Source organism: Anolis carolinensis, chromosome 1 (assembly GCF_035594765.1).
Source record: "Anolis carolinensis isolate JA03-04 chromosome 1, rAnoCar3.1.pri, whole genome shotgun sequence".
Taxonomy (NCBI): Eukaryota; Metazoa; Chordata; class Lepidosauria; order Squamata; family Dactyloidae; genus Anolis; species Anolis carolinensis.
Window position 1 is genome coordinate 205,101,917 of NC_085841.1, and position 17,158 is coordinate 205,119,074.

At 43.3% G+C, this 17,158-nt stretch overlaps 1 protein-coding gene across 8 annotated transcripts in view; it reads right to left on the reverse strand.

Annotated features, from left to right (window-relative positions):
* Window positions 1-9,050: 9,050 nt before the first annotated feature.
* The window catches only part of ankrd44 (ankyrin repeat domain 44), a 226,283-nt gene continuing 218,175 nt past the window's right edge, over window positions 9,051-17,158 (reverse strand). For 4 of the 8 annotated variants that reach the window (XM_062969143.1, XM_062969141.1, XM_062969142.1 and 1 more), the window contains one exon: window positions 9,051-14,287. In XM_062969143.1, coding sequence (XP_062825213.1) covers window positions 14,019-14,287 — 269 coding nt within the window. In that variant the 3' untranslated portion in view covers window positions 9,051-14,018. Of the gene's footprint in view, window positions 15,225-17,158 lie in introns of all 8 variants that reach the window. The other 4 variants (XM_062969148.1, XM_062969144.1, XM_062969140.1 and 1 more) reach the window with 3 other exon arrangements.

Sequence of the window (17,158 nt, forward strand, 5' to 3'; positions counted from 1 at the left end):
CACACTAATGGAGAGGCTGCGCCTGCGCAGGTTCCAACGGAAACTCTTCCCAAGCTGAAGTTTAAATTTTGGCGGTAGCCACGCCCCTCCGTCCCCGGAGGGCATATAAGGCAGCCCTCGGCGCCCGCTCCCCAGTTCCTACGCCGCTAAGGCAACGAGGAAGGAAGAGGGTTTGCCAGAGGGGAAGGAAGGGCGGGCTTGTGTGAATTCACAGAGTACACTCAAAGAAACATGGTTACAGGTAAGCAACCTGTCCTTTTTCTTCGTGTACTCTGTGAATGCACACTAATGGAGACTAGCAAGCTTAGGTCTCGGAGGCGGGCTAAGCAAACCCTTACAACGAGATAATGTCCAAACATATGTTTATTAAACATCAATAACATGGTCCGAAGGACCCATTGAAGTATTGCATGAACACACGCATAACACCGAGAGCAACCCGGTAAGGCATGATATAAACAATTTAAGAAAAACATGTGCAAGTAGGCGCATCATTCCCCAAAGGAGGAAGGCAGTGGCAAATAAGGCACAATTTGTCAGAGATAACAGTGCAAACATGTACTGAACAGGAAATTGACAAAAAGATGGCATGAAAAAACATCCACAAAATAGGAATATAAGAAGGAACCTTTCAGGACAAGCAGGATGACAAAACTGCCCTAGCAAAGGCTGAATCCTTTAAGGTTTTGTGGTCTACCCTATAGTGAGACACAAACGTAAGTGGGTTGGACCAGATCGCTGCCCTGCAAATAGAGTCCAGGGGAATGCCCCTTAGGAAGGTAGTCGACGTGGAGAGGCCTCTCGTCGAACGCGGGCGGACCGACGGAGGGGGTGGGCGTTTGGCCAGTTCGTAGGCCAATTCAATAGCCTGAGCAATCCAATGAGACAGTCTCTGTGAAGAAATAGGATTGCCCAGTTTATCTGGAGCATGGGCCACAAAAAGTTTTGGGGTCTTTCGAATGTCTTTAGTACGGTCCCGATAGAAAAGGAGTGCCCTGCGCACATCAAGGAGGTGCAGTCTCCGTTCAAGAGGAGACGAGTGGTCTGGAAAGAAGGCGGGGAGGACAATGTCCTGGTTAAGGTGAAAAGCTGAGACCACCTTAGGAAGGAAGGTGATGTCCGGGCGGAGAACGGCACGGTCATGATGAAAACGGAGGTAAGGTTCATCAACCCGAAGGGCTGCCAGTTCCGAGGGTCTGCGCGCTGAAGTTATGGCCACCAGGAAGGCAACTTTCCAAGAAAGGAGACGTAGGTCGGTCGAGGCCAAAGGCTCGAAAGGGGAGGTAGTGAGCTGGGAAAGCACGAGCTCGAGGTTCCACCCCGGAGTAGGAGGCTGAGACGGGGGGCAGATGTTATTGTATCCTTTTAAGAAGGTTTTGACAAGGTGATCAGAGAACAACGACGGTCTACCATGTTGTTGAAAACACCAGGATAGGGCGGCCAAGTAAGATTTCATAGAAGCAAGAGAAAGTTTTTGGTCTGCCAGAGACATAAGAAAGTCTAGCACTATCGGTACCGAGGTTGGGAAGGCAATAATTCCTCGGGAGCGAAGAAAGGAGCGGAAGCGAGAAACTTTATAAGTGTAAGATCTGGTTGTAGCCGGCTTGTGAGCTGCGCGGAGGACCTCCTGCAGGTTCTGCGGGAGGGAGGTCAGGCGAGAATTCTCCAAGCAGTGAGATGTAGAGAGGGGAGATCCGGGTGCAGGATCTGGCCGTTCTCCCTGGACAAGAGGTGCGGGAGGAGAGGCAGGGTGACGAAGGTCGCTCTGGAGAGATGAAGAAGAGCCGGGAACCAAGGTTGGCGAGGCCATGCTGGAGCTATCAGGATCGCCGACGTCGGTATCGACCGGAGTCTTTGTAGGACCTTTGGTATGAGAGGAAAAGGCGGAAAGAGGTAGATCGGTTCCGCTGACCAGTCCAGAAGGAAGGCGTCCCCCAGGCAGCCTGGAAAGGAGGACGGGGGAAGTCTCGCCCCGTACCGAGGCAACTGTGCGTTCTGGGGAGAAGCGAAGAGGTCCAGAGTGGGAAAGCCCCATTTGTGAAAGAGAGAAAGAAGAGTCTCGGGATCGAGCATCCATTCGTGGGAGGAGGTCGTCATTCTGCTGAGGGCATCCGCTAAATTGTTCTGGATCCCGGGAAGGTGAATCGCCGAGACTTGAATGTTGCGGGCTATACACCAGTACCACAGCTGGGAGGAGAGAAGCATCAGCTTCCTTGAACCCGTGCCGCCCTGCTTGTTGATGTAGAAGACTGCTACTGTGTTGTCTGATTGGACGAGGACAGATTTTTGGGAGATCAGGCGGGAGAAGGCTTTCAGAGCCTTGAAGATGGCAAGAAGTTCCAGAAAGTTTATGTGATTGGTCTTCTCGGAAGGAGACCAGAGGCCTTGAACAGTGAGACCGCTCATGTGGGCTCCCCAGCCGAAATTGGATGAGTCCGTGGTTATAGTGGTCGAGGGAGGAGTCGGGTGGAACGGAAGACCCTTGCAGACGTTGGAGAGGGACTTCCACCAGAGAAGCGACCGACGAACGTGGAGTGGGATGGAGAGAAACCTCGAGTTGAGGTGGCGAAAAGGCTTGAAAACGTCTATAAACCATCTTTGCAGAGTCCGGAGATGGAGCCTGGCAAACGGGGTTGTGAGGACTGTGGAGGCCATGTGGCCCAGCAATACCTGGATGGACCGAGCCCGAACCCTCCGGTGGGTCTCGCAAAAGGAGATTTGTTGACGAAGGGCTAGGAACCTGTCGAGCGGGAGAGAGACAGTCCGAGAGATTGAGTCGAACAGGGCACCGATGAAGCGGATTTTGTTCGACGGAGTGAGGTGAGATTTGTCGGGGTTTAGCTGGAGACCGAGAGATTCTAGAAGGGAGAGGGTGTAGTCGACGTGACGTCGGAGGAGGGCAGGGTCGGATTCGACCAGAAGCCAGTCGTCTAGATAAGGGAAGACTGTGATCCCCTGGAGCCGGAGGTGGGCGGCCACGACAGCGACGACTTTGGTAAAGACCCTTGGGGCCGTAGAGAGGCCAAAGGGTAAAGCGGTAAACTGGTAGGTTTGGTCGAGAACTTTGAAAGAGAGGAAGCGCCTGTGCGTTTCTCGGATCGCTACGTGAAAATACGCGTCTCGTAGGTCTATAGACACGAAGTAGTCCCCGCGTTGAAGCATCGGAAGGATGGAGGCGATGGAGACCATCCTGAACTTGGTTGGACGTATGAAGGCATTGAGCATGCGTAAGTCCAGAATTGGGCGGAGGCCCCCACCCCTCTTCGGGACCGTGAAGTATCTGGAGAAGAAGCTTTGAGGGTCCTGTACCGATGGAGAAGGCCGAATAGCCCCTTTGGCGAGGAGGGCGTTGACCTCTGCGAGAATTTCTCGAGAAGGGTTGGAGAGAAGAACCTGTCCCGTGGGTGGGAGCTCCTCGAACTCTAAGGCATAGCCTTCTTGGACAATCTTGAGGACCCAGGCATCTGAAGTGATAGATTTCCACCGGTGAAAGAAGGGAGCCAGGCGGTCTAAAAAGAGACCATGAGGTTGATTTGGTGGAGGAGAGGGGTGCGGAGGAATGAGAACTGCATCGGTATCGTAGAAAGAGTCTCTGGAGAGAGAGATGGCGTCAGGAACGCCGGTGGGGTTGACCAGCGGTGGGGGTGGTACGACCGCGTTGTCTTTGCGGTTGAACAGCGCGTCGAGGCTGTTGGCGGTTCTGGTTGTTCGATACCGAGGGACGCCTGAAAGATTGATGGCGGTAAGAGGGAGGCGGGAAACGCCGAAAACGTTGAGGAAACCACTTGGTGCGGTGGGTTTGGGGTTGGTCACCGCATTTAGTGGCCAGAACTTTAAAGTCATGGTTGGTTTTGAGCTTGTCGTCAGTGCCGGAGTTGAAGAGGCCCATGGCGTCGAAGGGGAGGTCTTCGATGACTTGCCTGGAGGAGGAGGACAAACCGGACGACCTCAGCCAGGCGTGGCGACGAATGGCAATGGCATGGGCGATCATCTTGCCGGCCGTGTCGCCTGTATGCTTAGCCATCTGAATTTGATGATGCGCCAGCGAGTCGGCCTCTTGCTGGAGGGTGGACAGAACCGACCGGTCTTCGTCAGACAACTTCGCGAAGAAGGGCTGTGCTTTTTCCCAAATGATCTGCTGGTAGGCCCCCATACAAGCCCCATAGTTCGCCATTCTACAAAGTAGAAGGGCCCCGGAGTAGAGCTTTCGACCGACTGCGTCAAATCTCTTGCCCTCTCTATCTGCAGGGGTAGTGGATTCACGACCGGAGGTTTGAGAAGCCTTAACGACCATGGAATTTGGGTCGGGATGGTGTTTAAGCCATTCTAAGGTGTCGTCATCTGTACGATACCAAGATTCGATTCTCTTCGAGGTAGGAGGAATCGAGGAAGGAGTCTTCCAAGATGATTGGATGACATCTAGAAGGTAAGGCAAAAACGGTAACAACGTGGCTGGAGGGGCTTGGGCTTGGACCCGTTTGAAAACCGGGTCAGACACCGCCTTGGAAGTTTGTTTGATTTCCAGACCCAGGGCATCAGCCATTCTAATCATTTGTTCAGAGAAAGCCCGAATGTTGTCGGTAGGCGAAGGAGGGTCCACCTCATAAGCATCATGAGGAGGAGAGAGATCGAGGCCTAGAGATACCACCGAGGCCGAGAGAGCGGAATCAGGGCGATCGACATCAATCTCATCATCCTCAGCCCCTTGAGGGGACTGAGGAGGAGATGACAACACAGTCTCTGGTGGAGGCAAAGCCTCAAGAGCAGGAGCAATCTGTGGCCGAGTTTCCTTTGAGGCCGAGGCCTGGGCCGCTCGAGCCAGACGAGTGGTTTGTCTACCCCGCTCCGGTGTCGAGGTCGGGGGAAAAAGCTGTTGGCGAGACGGGCGATGTGAGACCGCAGGTCGAGGAGACGGCACCCTGACCACTGTCTGAGTGGAGTGGTGGGGTGAGTCCTGTAACTCGCCATCAGAAAGTTGGTGAGGAGAAGGTTGACGAGGCCGCTGAGCGGGAGCGATGGGAGAGGACTTTCTAGAAGAAGTCGCCGAAGAAGGGACGTCCATCTTGGAGGAAGCAGAGGAGGAAGAACGTTGGGTCGCCCTCTTCTTTGCAAGCGGTTGTTTTGATGGAACCCTCATGGATTTACCCGGTGTGGGAGGGACCATTGCTGAGTCGGATTGGGTCCGACGAGCTTCTTCATGAGCCCTTTTAAAGGCGATCTTCATCGCAGAGGTCGACGGAGGGGACCCGAGATGGGATCGAACCGAGGACACGGAGGCCACCGAGCTCGATGTCGAGGAAGGGCCGACCCGACCGGAACGAGTCGACATAGTAGCCGTGGTGAGTGTGCACGGCGGTTTGGCGGCTTTAGCCGTTTTGGAGGCTCTGGACGCCGTGGACGAGACCGAGGGAGCTTTAGCTGTCGGAGCCGACATCGATCTCGGGTTGAGCGACGGCTTCGTGCCCGAAGTCGACGGAACGGGCTCAGGGGCAAGCGATTTTTCGTAGAGCGCCGCTCTAAGCCTCGCGGCTCTATTCTTCCTAGCCTGAGCCGTCAGGGCTAGGCAGAAACGGCAGGTACCGACGACATGTGCCTCCCCGAGGCAGAAGAGGCACTTGGCGTGGCCGTCGGAATCAGGGATTTTAGCGGCACACTGAGTGCAGCGCTTGAAGCGAGTCGTAGACATGAGAGTCCGAAGTTAACCTTGCGGCGGAAAAAAAGGAACTGGGGAGCGGGCGCCGAGGGCTGCCTTATATGCCCTCCGGGGACGGAGGGGCGTGGCTACCGCCAAAATTTAAACTTCAGCTTGGGAAGAGTTTCCGTTGGAACCTGCGCAGGCGCAGCCTCTCCATTAGTGTGCATTCACAGAGTACACGAAGAAAAAAGGGGATATTTATGCAGGACTTCAAACCTTGCCACAGGAAGCAAGAAAGGGACATAAAACTTTCCTGCAAACAGCCAAATGAATCTCCTGCTATAAAACCTTGAAATCCATGTGCATAGAAATAAAATCCTGAAGCAAAACTGTGAGCAAAGGGTAAAGATGAGCCTTGAGGAAACTTAATGCTTGCTGGCAAACTGGCAGTGACACCTGTTCTGCAGGTAGGGCAGTTAGATGCCACAGATACTCAGCCCGAATTGGAGAAGTGTAACATTACATGTGTCTATAGTTCATAAATAGGCTTCTCCTCCCATAAAGCTGACATTTACATTCCATTAGAACCAATAATAGGTAAAAGTAAAAGTAAAGGTTTTCCCCCGATATTAGGTCCAGTCGTGTCCAACTCTGGGAGTTGTTGCTCATCTCCATTTCTAAGCCGAAGAGCTGGTGCTGTCCATAGACACCTCCAAGGTCATATGGCCAGCATGACTATATGGAGCGGTTACCTTCCTGAGGGAGCGGTACCTATTGATCTACTCACATTTGCATGTTTTTGAACTGCTAGGTTGGCAGAAGCTGGGGCTAACAGCAGGCGCTCACTTCGCTGCTCCCCGGATTCAAACCTGCAACCTTTCGATCTGCAAGTTTAGCAGCTCAGCGCTTTAATATGCTGTGCCACCAGGGGCTCCCAGAACCAACCTTAACATCCCTTTAATACAGTGGTTCTCAACCTGTGGGTCCCTAGATGTTTTGGCCTTCAATTCCCAGAAATCCTAACAGCTGGTAAACTGGCTGGGATTTTTGGGAGTTGTAGGCCAAAACACTCAGGGACCCACAGGTTGAGAACCACTGTTTTATGTGTAGGTTCAGATATATCCAAATAAGAAATCGGGAAGAGAGACAACTGCAAGAAAGACTTTGAAATGTGTACTAAATGAAGATCGGAGATATTGGAAATCAGCTGAATTGGACCAGATCCCTGTACCTGGACTGGCCTTTTCACAAAGAGTCCAAAAAACCAAAGCAAATAGGGATATGTTTCAAAGTTTTATTAACAGATTAAAAATTAATAGATCACCAGGTTCAGACAATCACCACCAAAGTGTTATTAAATAGTCTCAGATGCAAAACTATTGGTCCTCTAGAACAGAGCTTATTAAACTTTTTCTACTTGCAATCCTTTTTGGGCTGATAAAGATTTAAGTGACCCCAGGTATATAAGTTTAAAAATAGATATAAAAATAAAACATTTACTGATAACAAACCAGCATTTGCAAGGTTTGCTAAATAGGCTGATTTTCCTTTTTGTGAAGTGTAGTTGAAGCATCTTCTACAGAATCCACTGTAAAACCATACATGTTGTTAACAGATTTATGTAAATGGGTAGCAATCTGATAACTTCTGAGTGTAGTTATGAAAGGGTGCCCTGGCCAGCCCACTTCAAGTAAGGCTTGGCATGGTTTCTAAGAAGCTAACATAAAAGCTAGATTTTTGTGACCCCAATATTGAGCTCAGGGGGCCTGATTTGGCATTGGGACCCACAGTTTAAGAAGCAGTGGTCTAGTAAAGATGTATGGATTTTCTCCGGAGTTAGTTCTGTGCCAGAGAAATTGAAAAAAAGACAGTCCAGTATTCTATAATTCCTCATCATTGGTTATGCTGGCAAAACCTGCTGGGGCTTGTAGTCCCAAACTGTCTGGAGGATGCATGATGACCTCATAAGTGATGCCTATGCATTAATGAATCCACTTTAGTCTTTAAAGTTGACAGGCCCAATCCCCCAAATAACTGAGGCCCCTTCTACACTGCCATATAAAATCCCAACTGCCTGCTTTGAACTGGATTATATGGCAGTGTATACTCATATAATCCATTATGTGGATTATCTACTTTGATAATCTGGATTATAGGGCAATGTAGATGGGCCTTAATCATCTTGGAAAGTACTATTAAAGTCTGAAACAGATTCATGCCCCAGTGACATGGAAACTACCATCTGGACAGAGGTGCTGGATAAAAAGCAAAATGAAGGTCTAGACAAGGAAACTTCAAATTAAGTCAGTAGGAAAGAACCTTTTAGGTCTGGTATTAATCCGTGCCATTTTTTGGTAGAGAACATCATACTACTACCTTGGTGCAGAAAACGTGATTGGAATTCCTTCCCTACAAGGGCCCTTCTACATTGCAGTATAAAATCCAAATTATTTGTTTTGAACTGGATTATATGGCAGTGTAGACTCAGATAATCCAGTTCAAAGCAGATGATGTGGATTATCTGCTTTGATAATCTGGATTATATGGCAGTTTAGAAGGGGCCACAGAGGACAGAAGACTTTTGTGTGATAGCACATAGCCTCCTTACGCAATTTATTTGTTGACATTCTGGACGTGAGTTTTCTTTTTCAGGAAGCTCTGGAGGTTTAATTACTTCCTGAATACATTTTAATAATGCAGTGCCATATAGTCCAGATTATCAAATCAGATAATCCATATTATCTGCTTTGAACTGGATTATATGAGTCTATACTGCCATAAGGAGCCCACAATGGCGCAGTGGGTTAAACCACTTAACTGCTGAACATGCTCAGCGGTTCAACTCTGGGGAGCGGGGGGAGCTCCCGTTGTTAGCCCCATTTTCTGCCAATTTTTGCAGATGCAGGGGAGCAATCCATGATTTGTAGGTTGTTTTCCATCTTTTCAGCTCAGAAGGCAGGAATCCAATATATTACAGAGAATGTACTTTTTATACATGTTGGTTGTGTTTTTTATCGTGCACCTTTATAAAACGTTCTGTAAGAATTAGCCAAGAAATGTAGCAATTGTTCTTTTTATTCTGTGTTTTGCCATGTGCACACATGTACAGAAACCTGAGCATAGGCATAAGTATTAACAAATAGACTCAAGTTTATTTGTACCATTTATTTGTAAAAATATCAATTTGAACGTATCTTAGTATTCATTTGCGGTTAAGATATGCTGTTACAATTAATACAGCATTCAGTAGCTGAAAAGGATATTAAACTGTGCTTGAATAAGGTCAGTCTGGGATCCCAAATTCATCTGTCACACTCATTTTGTACAACCATCGAACGTAGCTTCTTTTTAAAATCATCATAGTTCAGTTACATATTTTAAAATATTAGCAAGAAACTCACTGAAACCATTCAACAATATTTCATATTGTTTATTACAAACATTTCATACAAAATGTAACACTGGCACCAGATTCATATCACCATGGTTTGTAAAGATATATTGCACATGCTAAAAGCATAAAATATGAAGACAAAACTACAAAACATTAGATATTGGCTTTTAATATGTATATCACTGCATTACAAACACATATAATTGTATTTTATACACACTCAAGATTGTCACCATTTTAAAACACCCTTCCCAATAACACTGACCTAAGGTTTTCTTTGTGTAATAAGAAAGTTGTTTGCAGCACTTCAAAAAGTTATGCACAATTTAGCATATTAATTTCCATGTTAACACAAGTAGAATTTTGTTTTATAAAAGGAAAAAAACATTCAAATAAGATTTGAAATGAAAATGTATAGGTATTATATTGCTTCAGTATCACTCAAATGAAAGAAAGACATTTTCACAATACATACTCAGCATACAGAAATATAAAAAGGCACTCTAAAAGTTTCTTAAAAGATGAAACCCAGTTACATCGTCAAGTTTCTAAAACAGGGTAGACAAAAATGGGTTTAAGCATTTGTCATAATTCATAGTCAAACGCAGCAGATGTTTGCTGCAAGAAGTACCAAAACATAACATGGTGCCCTTTTAGTAGTGATAAAACAGAAATCCCCTGAGCTATTTCATCTTACAGTTGAAACAACAGAGATCAGCAAGCAGTAAGTGCCATGCATTACAACCCCGCAGTTGAAGTTTCACAAGAATTAAATAGGAGTTGTTAATGCAGAAATATGAATGTAGAGAAGATGCATGCATTACTACTCATCATCCAGGCCATGCTTCTCTGTCCTAAACACATTTATTCGAAAGCAAACCCCACTGGTTTCAGTGGAACAAACAACATTTAGCCTCTGACAAAGAAATCTTTAACAAATCAAACCAGACCAAACCTGATACTTACTATAGCTTAAATACAGTACCTTGTCTACTACAAAACAGTATTGCCATTTAGATAAAAGAACAATTAGAGTGTAATCCATATCCCACTGAAGCTGATTGCAAATATTTTATTTCTTTTTCATGGTTGTGGATTTCACTTTTTCTTTTATAAGCAAATCATACATTATCAAAAATATTGCAACTGTCTAATTTAAAACATTGTCTTTCCAATAGATTGGGGGTTAAGTGGTGGGGAAGAAATGTATGACACACTTATTCAGCTCAATCCTAAAGACATGAATGTGAAAGTAAGTCCAACTTTATTCAGTTGTGCTTACTTGCATGAAAAGTGTGCAAAAAAGCAAATCCCCTAATTACTTCCAACTGATATGCTGAGGAATGTATTGAGTCACTACAGGGTAAGCAGAGTGGAAAATATCATTTTGAGTGACACACAGCATTCCAGGAGCTGACGTATATTTGCACAACTGGAATTCCCAATAGTCTCATCCATGAGGTCAGACAATATTTGATAGATGGGATTCCCATGATTGTTTAACTCTCACTAGCAGATAGCCAGTGATTTATCTTCCTTGGTCATTTATGTTCCTCTTATTACCTGTCCTAATACTGCATAGCTTATACTATTATTGTAGGCATTTGAGAAGTCCTCAGAAAAAGCAAAACATCTAAGACGGTTTGTTCTTATTCAAGTTAGGCTTTTAAAACTTGTGGAATACTGTCAATATTTATGATAGATCAGTTTGATTGATATCCTGTCTTTCCCCTGAAATTGAACTTATTATTCTTCCCAGACCAAATGTGTTCCTTGCCATATATGCTGCAGGATCTCATCTTCTGAGAATCTAAACACAACACGTTGTAGCATGCATCATCAATCTAGACCGAAATTACTGCATCACACATCACAGAAGTCTTTTCCTTCTTAAAGTGCATGTAAAAAGCCACCTCTCTGCTTGTTTCGTACAGTTGCCAGAACTGCCCTGCCTCATCTACTGAGCTTCAGAGAAATCCTCTGAAGATGCCAGCCACAGATGCAGGTGAAACGTCAGGAGAGAATGCTGCTAGAACATGGCCATACAGCCCGGAAACCACACAACACTCCATAAAGGTTGTTGCTTGACATGTCTGTGGTCACATCTTCAATTGCATTGCGTTTTATGGCACCCCTACAGCCTGATCACACTTTCTCAAGACCTTGGTGAAAACCAGGCTCACAACCAGGGACTTCTTTCATTGCACTTTAAAACACATGCAAGTTATAAGGAGGAAGATATTTTGTTATAGAAGGCTGGCAATTTTTAAAAATGCATGCTTTCAAATGTACAGTTATTTTGGATTTCATTGTCATCATTAAACAAAATGTGTAAAACTGCTCTAGGAATGTTAGGTTGGATCCAGTAAATCATACCCACATATCAAATAAAATGTCTATATCTCATGGGCAACATAGAGGATCCCATTCACTAAGTTCCTCTGACTTTTATGTGTAAAAATTTCAGGGGAAAGTGCTGCTGAGAAGAGAAAGGGACAAGACATTCTTTACATCTGGATTCAACCCTGATTTAAAGAGCAGTTTGCTTAGGAATGCAGAAACTGTTTTAGCATTCACAGAATAAAATCAGCATTTTTTTGCTGGGGAAATAATTATACTTAGGGTAATAAATATTCCCCAAATAAAGCCACAGTGCAACTACAGACCCACACTTAATTCTGCTTACTTCTATTTACATACTGTAAAAATCCCTGCAGATCTTTTTTGTCTCTTCAGATGTTAGCACTGACAAAAGCAAAGACCCCAATAGCAAAAAAAAAAATGATATATTTCCTGGGCTAAATAATTGTCCCACTTTCTTTTTGATTTCAGTAGCAAAACAGTACTATAAAGCCACTCCAATCTGCCTTGTCAATATTTGTGACAACAAATATTCAAAAATCAAGGATTTAATCAGGTTTAAGCAAACATTTGTTATCCCAACTGTGTTTCGTCTACATGAGGTAAATGTAAACAGCTAATTTCGTGATCACACCACAACCTCCTAGAAGAACTATATTGCAGGCCTATTTCTGTGCGAATTATGCAATGGGGTTAAAAAATATCTATTATATGTTGTGGGATGAAGATCAATTTTCTTTTTAATCTTAATGTTAAGGAGATGTGGTTTCCTTCCAACACTACTGTTCGTCTTTTGGTTTGTCCTATGAGCACCATTTCCTTATTAAAAGAATAAATCCAACATGGACGTACACCTGGGAATCAATACTATTAATCATGCATCTTATATCGGTATTCCCCATTGCCAAACTAGGCATAAACAGAGCATTTCTTTTTATTACACACAGCTTGCTGTATAAGAACCAAACATCATGTACCCACTTTTCTTATAAAACCACATATACTAGGCCTAAATTAATAGCTAGTAAGACGTAAAAGAACTAACGAGTAGAAACAAACCATGGTCATTTTTTTCTGGGCACTTGTTTCATTTCAAATAAATATAAACACATTTAACATTAAAAGTATGAACATTATCTAGTCTGGAAAAATAAATTGTGATCAACACATCATCATCAGTTACAAATGTCCAAGTATCTACTAGAAATTTGTGTCTTTAGGTGTACAATACAGCCAGGTCTTTTAATTACATAAAACACTGTGTGTGCATGTGTTATTAGAAAAGTTTTTTTTCACCTGCATTGTTAAAAAATAATAAAGTCTTCCCATTGATGATACTGACGCCTTTTGGTCCTTGTGATATAGCTGGTTAGTTCTTTGTATTTTTAAGAGTCTCATTCCTCTTTCTGTACATCTTTCTCGGGTGAGGAACAGGGTCCGTTTGACCTAGAAGCTTTGGCAGAAGGAGTAGATATTCATAATGCAGAGGTTTAGTAAGGAAGCTGATGTTAGTAGGCCTTTTTAGTATCTCACAATTTCCTTATGACTTTCCTGATGATTGCTTGGCTTTTCCATTTTGTATGTGTTTTGGTTTAAACTGCTCTATCTTAAGTGCGGTAATAGCTATTACAGTGTAAAGCAACTCAATATAGCTCATATGTTACAGATTTTTAAAAACTGGACAATGCTTAAGACAAAATCTACACCCTCAATTCAGAAAGTAAAAAAAGAAAGAAATCAATTTAAATTTAAACATATCAAACATTATCAAATGAAATTTGTTTTTTCTTAGAATGGATTATTGCCTGGCAGCATAGGCATTAATTTCTAGGGATCCTTTAACTGCAGAGTGCAAATCGTGCAAACTTTTGCGAAATAATAAAAAGTAAGGCAAATCACATCTGCCTTAATATCTCTTGGCTGCAAGTAGAGACAAACAAAATTTGGTCCTAAACATTTTCAAATTGTAAATGACAGTGTGGCTAATGGCTTTTAAAAGTGCCTTTTGTGTACTTGAGTGCTTAATACATGTAGCATTTAGATTTTTTTTCAAATTTCCATAGAAAGTGATGACACTAGCAGTTCTTCTAAAAGAAAACAAAAACTAAACACATTTGTGGCTTTTCCTTTGGTTTGTATAACAAAGATATCTTAAAAACTGAGGCTATAGGACTAAAAAAACAACAATAAAAGGAAGGAAGATCGGAGTTTCTTCCTATGAGCTACAAACACTATCCTGGAAAATGTCATTGTATTAACAGTACACTACAGCTAACATAGTAATATATACACAGTGGTTCCTGTGTACTTGTGCTGTTAAAATGGAAAAAGGCAGCTGTTGCTTTCTGCATAAAATAGGAGGTAGAGACTTCCACAAAAGCCCTTAGGACCTATGGAAACATACGACAGAGCTGGAAGTAGCAGAAGATTAACAAGAATGCATTTAATTGTTTTTTCCCAGTTTTCAGAAAGGTTCAAACTCCAGCTATAAGCTTTCATTGCCTAGCTGTAGTCATAACCAGTTATAAGCATAGGTCAACTGTAATGGTAGGATATTCAGATCTTTTTAAGGGGGGAAAACCAACCTAAACCTAAATGCAACCAAGCAAGAAGCACCGGATGCTAAAATCAAAAGGTTTCAGAATCAGAATCATTTTCACTGTATCCGTTTTCTGCTCCTACATCATTATTTAATGTTTTACTATAGGAGTTAATGGCATTACTCATACTGGAGCTATTGCAGAGATGCGTCCTGCTCAAATTGTCTTTTTTAAAAGAAACGAAGTTGAGAGCCATCACTGTACTGGAAGGAGAAAAAGGCATCATGGTAGCCAAAATGAGTGCCAGGCAGTCAGCCACGTCTTTGTTAGGAGCGCAAGCCAGGGCTGGCGTATGACCTGGGCACAAATGCAGACAAAGCCATGGTTAGTACTAGGGGAACTAGCAAGAGATCTGAGCATTCCTCAGATACATCTCTAGATGAATTCACAGCCTGGAAATGTATGTTTAGTCACAATCACAGCAGGCAAGGCAGTGTTACTTTTGAAGACCGGGCATGCTAGGAGTATACACAATTCATGGGGTGGTTTAAGCTTACATGACCATAACAAGCACTATTTTTTTTATAAAAAAAACAATAATAGTAAAGCAGCAGGCAATTTACAGCCTCCACAGAATGAAATAAACATGAGTAAATCACATTCCACAAAGGTAATTGAATTTGAAAACTACTTTATGAAGCAAGATATATTTCACCTTCATTCATCATATCAGAGGTAATTCTCATTCTGAGAGCAATGACTTGCATTCAATGTCAAAAATATCAGATGTTTTTGAAACAAATTATTATTTTATGGAAAAATATTTTCACAAAATAAACAGTCTGACAAAATAAATGAAAATGATAACTGGATAATTCTATCATCTTTACCTTGCCATTAAGGAAACAATATTTTAATTGAGAAAGACTGCAGTACTTATCAAAATGAATAGTAAATGTAAGAAAGGTTTGATTAAAGGGGGGGGGAACAGTAAACTACACAGAATCCAAATAATTTTTTTCTGTGTCAACAGCGACTTCAGAAACTGCAAGTCACTTCTGGTGTGAGAGAATTGACCATCTGCAAGGACATTGAGTTCATTAGAGGTTCTATCCTAGTTAAAAGGCAGTTTTTAAATATGCACATAAAGTGTTGAACTAAATGCGGTCAGGCCAAGGTACTTGGCTGCCCAAGGCTAATGACAAAACAGCGCCCTTTTCATGCACAGAAGCCAACAGAACAGGCATGTGAAACTTACTTCAACACGGGCAATGGGGAGCATCCTCCACTGCACCTGAGGGTGGCAGGCTAACTTAGGGGACAAAGGCTGTGTGGCATACATACAACTTTGCTACCCACGATTTCCCACTCCAGTGCATATCTACTCACTGCCCATTGGAGCAACGCATCTGAAGCAACACACACCTGTGTTACTTAAGTGTACCTGCACAATGTGCTTTGGAGAGTATGACTTGCCCCTTGCTTGCTCACTCAAGAGCCTTTCCCAACAGGGCTGTCTGTGATGAATAGGGATAAAGCAACTAGGGCTGGATCTACACTGCCCTATATCCCAGGATCTGATCCCAGATTATATGGCAGTGGAGATTCATATAATCTAGTTCAAAACAGATAATCTAGAATGTGCAGTGTACACAAATGTGTTTCACACACAAAATTATTAAAATTATTCAGATGTGTACTAAGAGTATATGAAACATAAATACATTTCATATTTAGACATGATACCCATCTCCAAGATGTCTCTTTGTGTATATGCACATATTCCAGAATCTGAAATATAGAACACCTCTGGCCCCAAGCATTTCAGATAAGGACTATTCAACCTTTACCAGCCTATTGGATAATTCTTATTAATGCTTTTGATTTCCTCTGTCTGTCCACGAGTCTCTTCAGTAGTGGGGAGAACCCCAGTTCAGGGACTCACTTTAGCCAGTCACAGAGAACCAGAATGGCAGGTATAAGATAGTCTGGGGCTCTTCTATACTGTCCTATATCCCAGGATCTGATCCCAGATTATCTTCTTATCCCAGATTATATGGCAGTGTAGACTCATATAATCCAGTTAAAAGCAGATAATATGGAATCAGATCCTAGGATATAGGGCAGTGTAGACCTATCCTGAGCTGGCAGCCTAGGTAAGAGAAAAATCCAAACTTCTTTGTACTGCCTAGAGCAAGTAGTGATACAGGATGTCTCATAATGGGAGGAAATGAGGGCTAGGCTAGTATGACTGATCTCTTTGGGAAGCAAGTATTCAATCATCTTGAGGGTGTTGATGAATGCAGTTGCAAGACAAAAGATGGCATGTAATGAGCCTGCCTTTTCTCAGATACCGAGCCTCCAATCATGCAGAAATAGTGTAGAAAATGGTGCTAAACAGAACCCAACAAAACAGTTTCTGAATTGCTCCCCATTCATTGTTTCTGCCATAGTTCATAACTAAGTAAAAATTAAAATTTTGTCTGTTCAGGATGGTTCAATATAATGGTTGTACAAATCATCAAGGACAAGTGCCAGAATTTCCAAGATGCACCCTTAAAACTTGCCCTGGAGGACCAAGGAATGCACTGGAGTCAGTTTTCAAGTAGCATTTAAAGTCACAGGAGACAGGTGAGGAGAAAAGTTAAGTCATGCTGGGTCTGCAGTGCCATTATGGCCCCGGGTGCAAGCTTTATTGCCTCTAGCTCATAAAGACATAAAGAGCTCAAAGACTTATATGTGTCCAAGTAAGATTTATAATAGAAAAATCTCTCCTACGCCTAACATTGGGTTTCCTTGCAGACAAAGGAATTATTGTATCAGATATTTACATCCAAAGCCAATGTGTTTTCAGTGATACGTAACCAATATTTTCACGTCATCTGCTCAACAATTTATGAGCTGCAATATGAAAGTTCAGAACAAAAAGCAATTGATGGTACACAATTCAATCTTCCTTAACACAATTCATAACTGGGAACTGAAAGAGACTTTCAATGGGGGTATCTGTGGGATATTTATAATTAACAAGAATCTATGCCTATAAGCCACTGGGTGGCAGTATACATATACTGTATTTACAGAATCTGTATTTACAGAATCTGAAACGGTTTTGATCTCAAAATAAATCAGGACTAGAGATGGGAAGGCTGGGAAATAATGAGGAAAAAATGGGGAAAAAACAGTTTTTTTCTGTTTTTCCCCCTGCTTATTCCACATTTTCCTGTC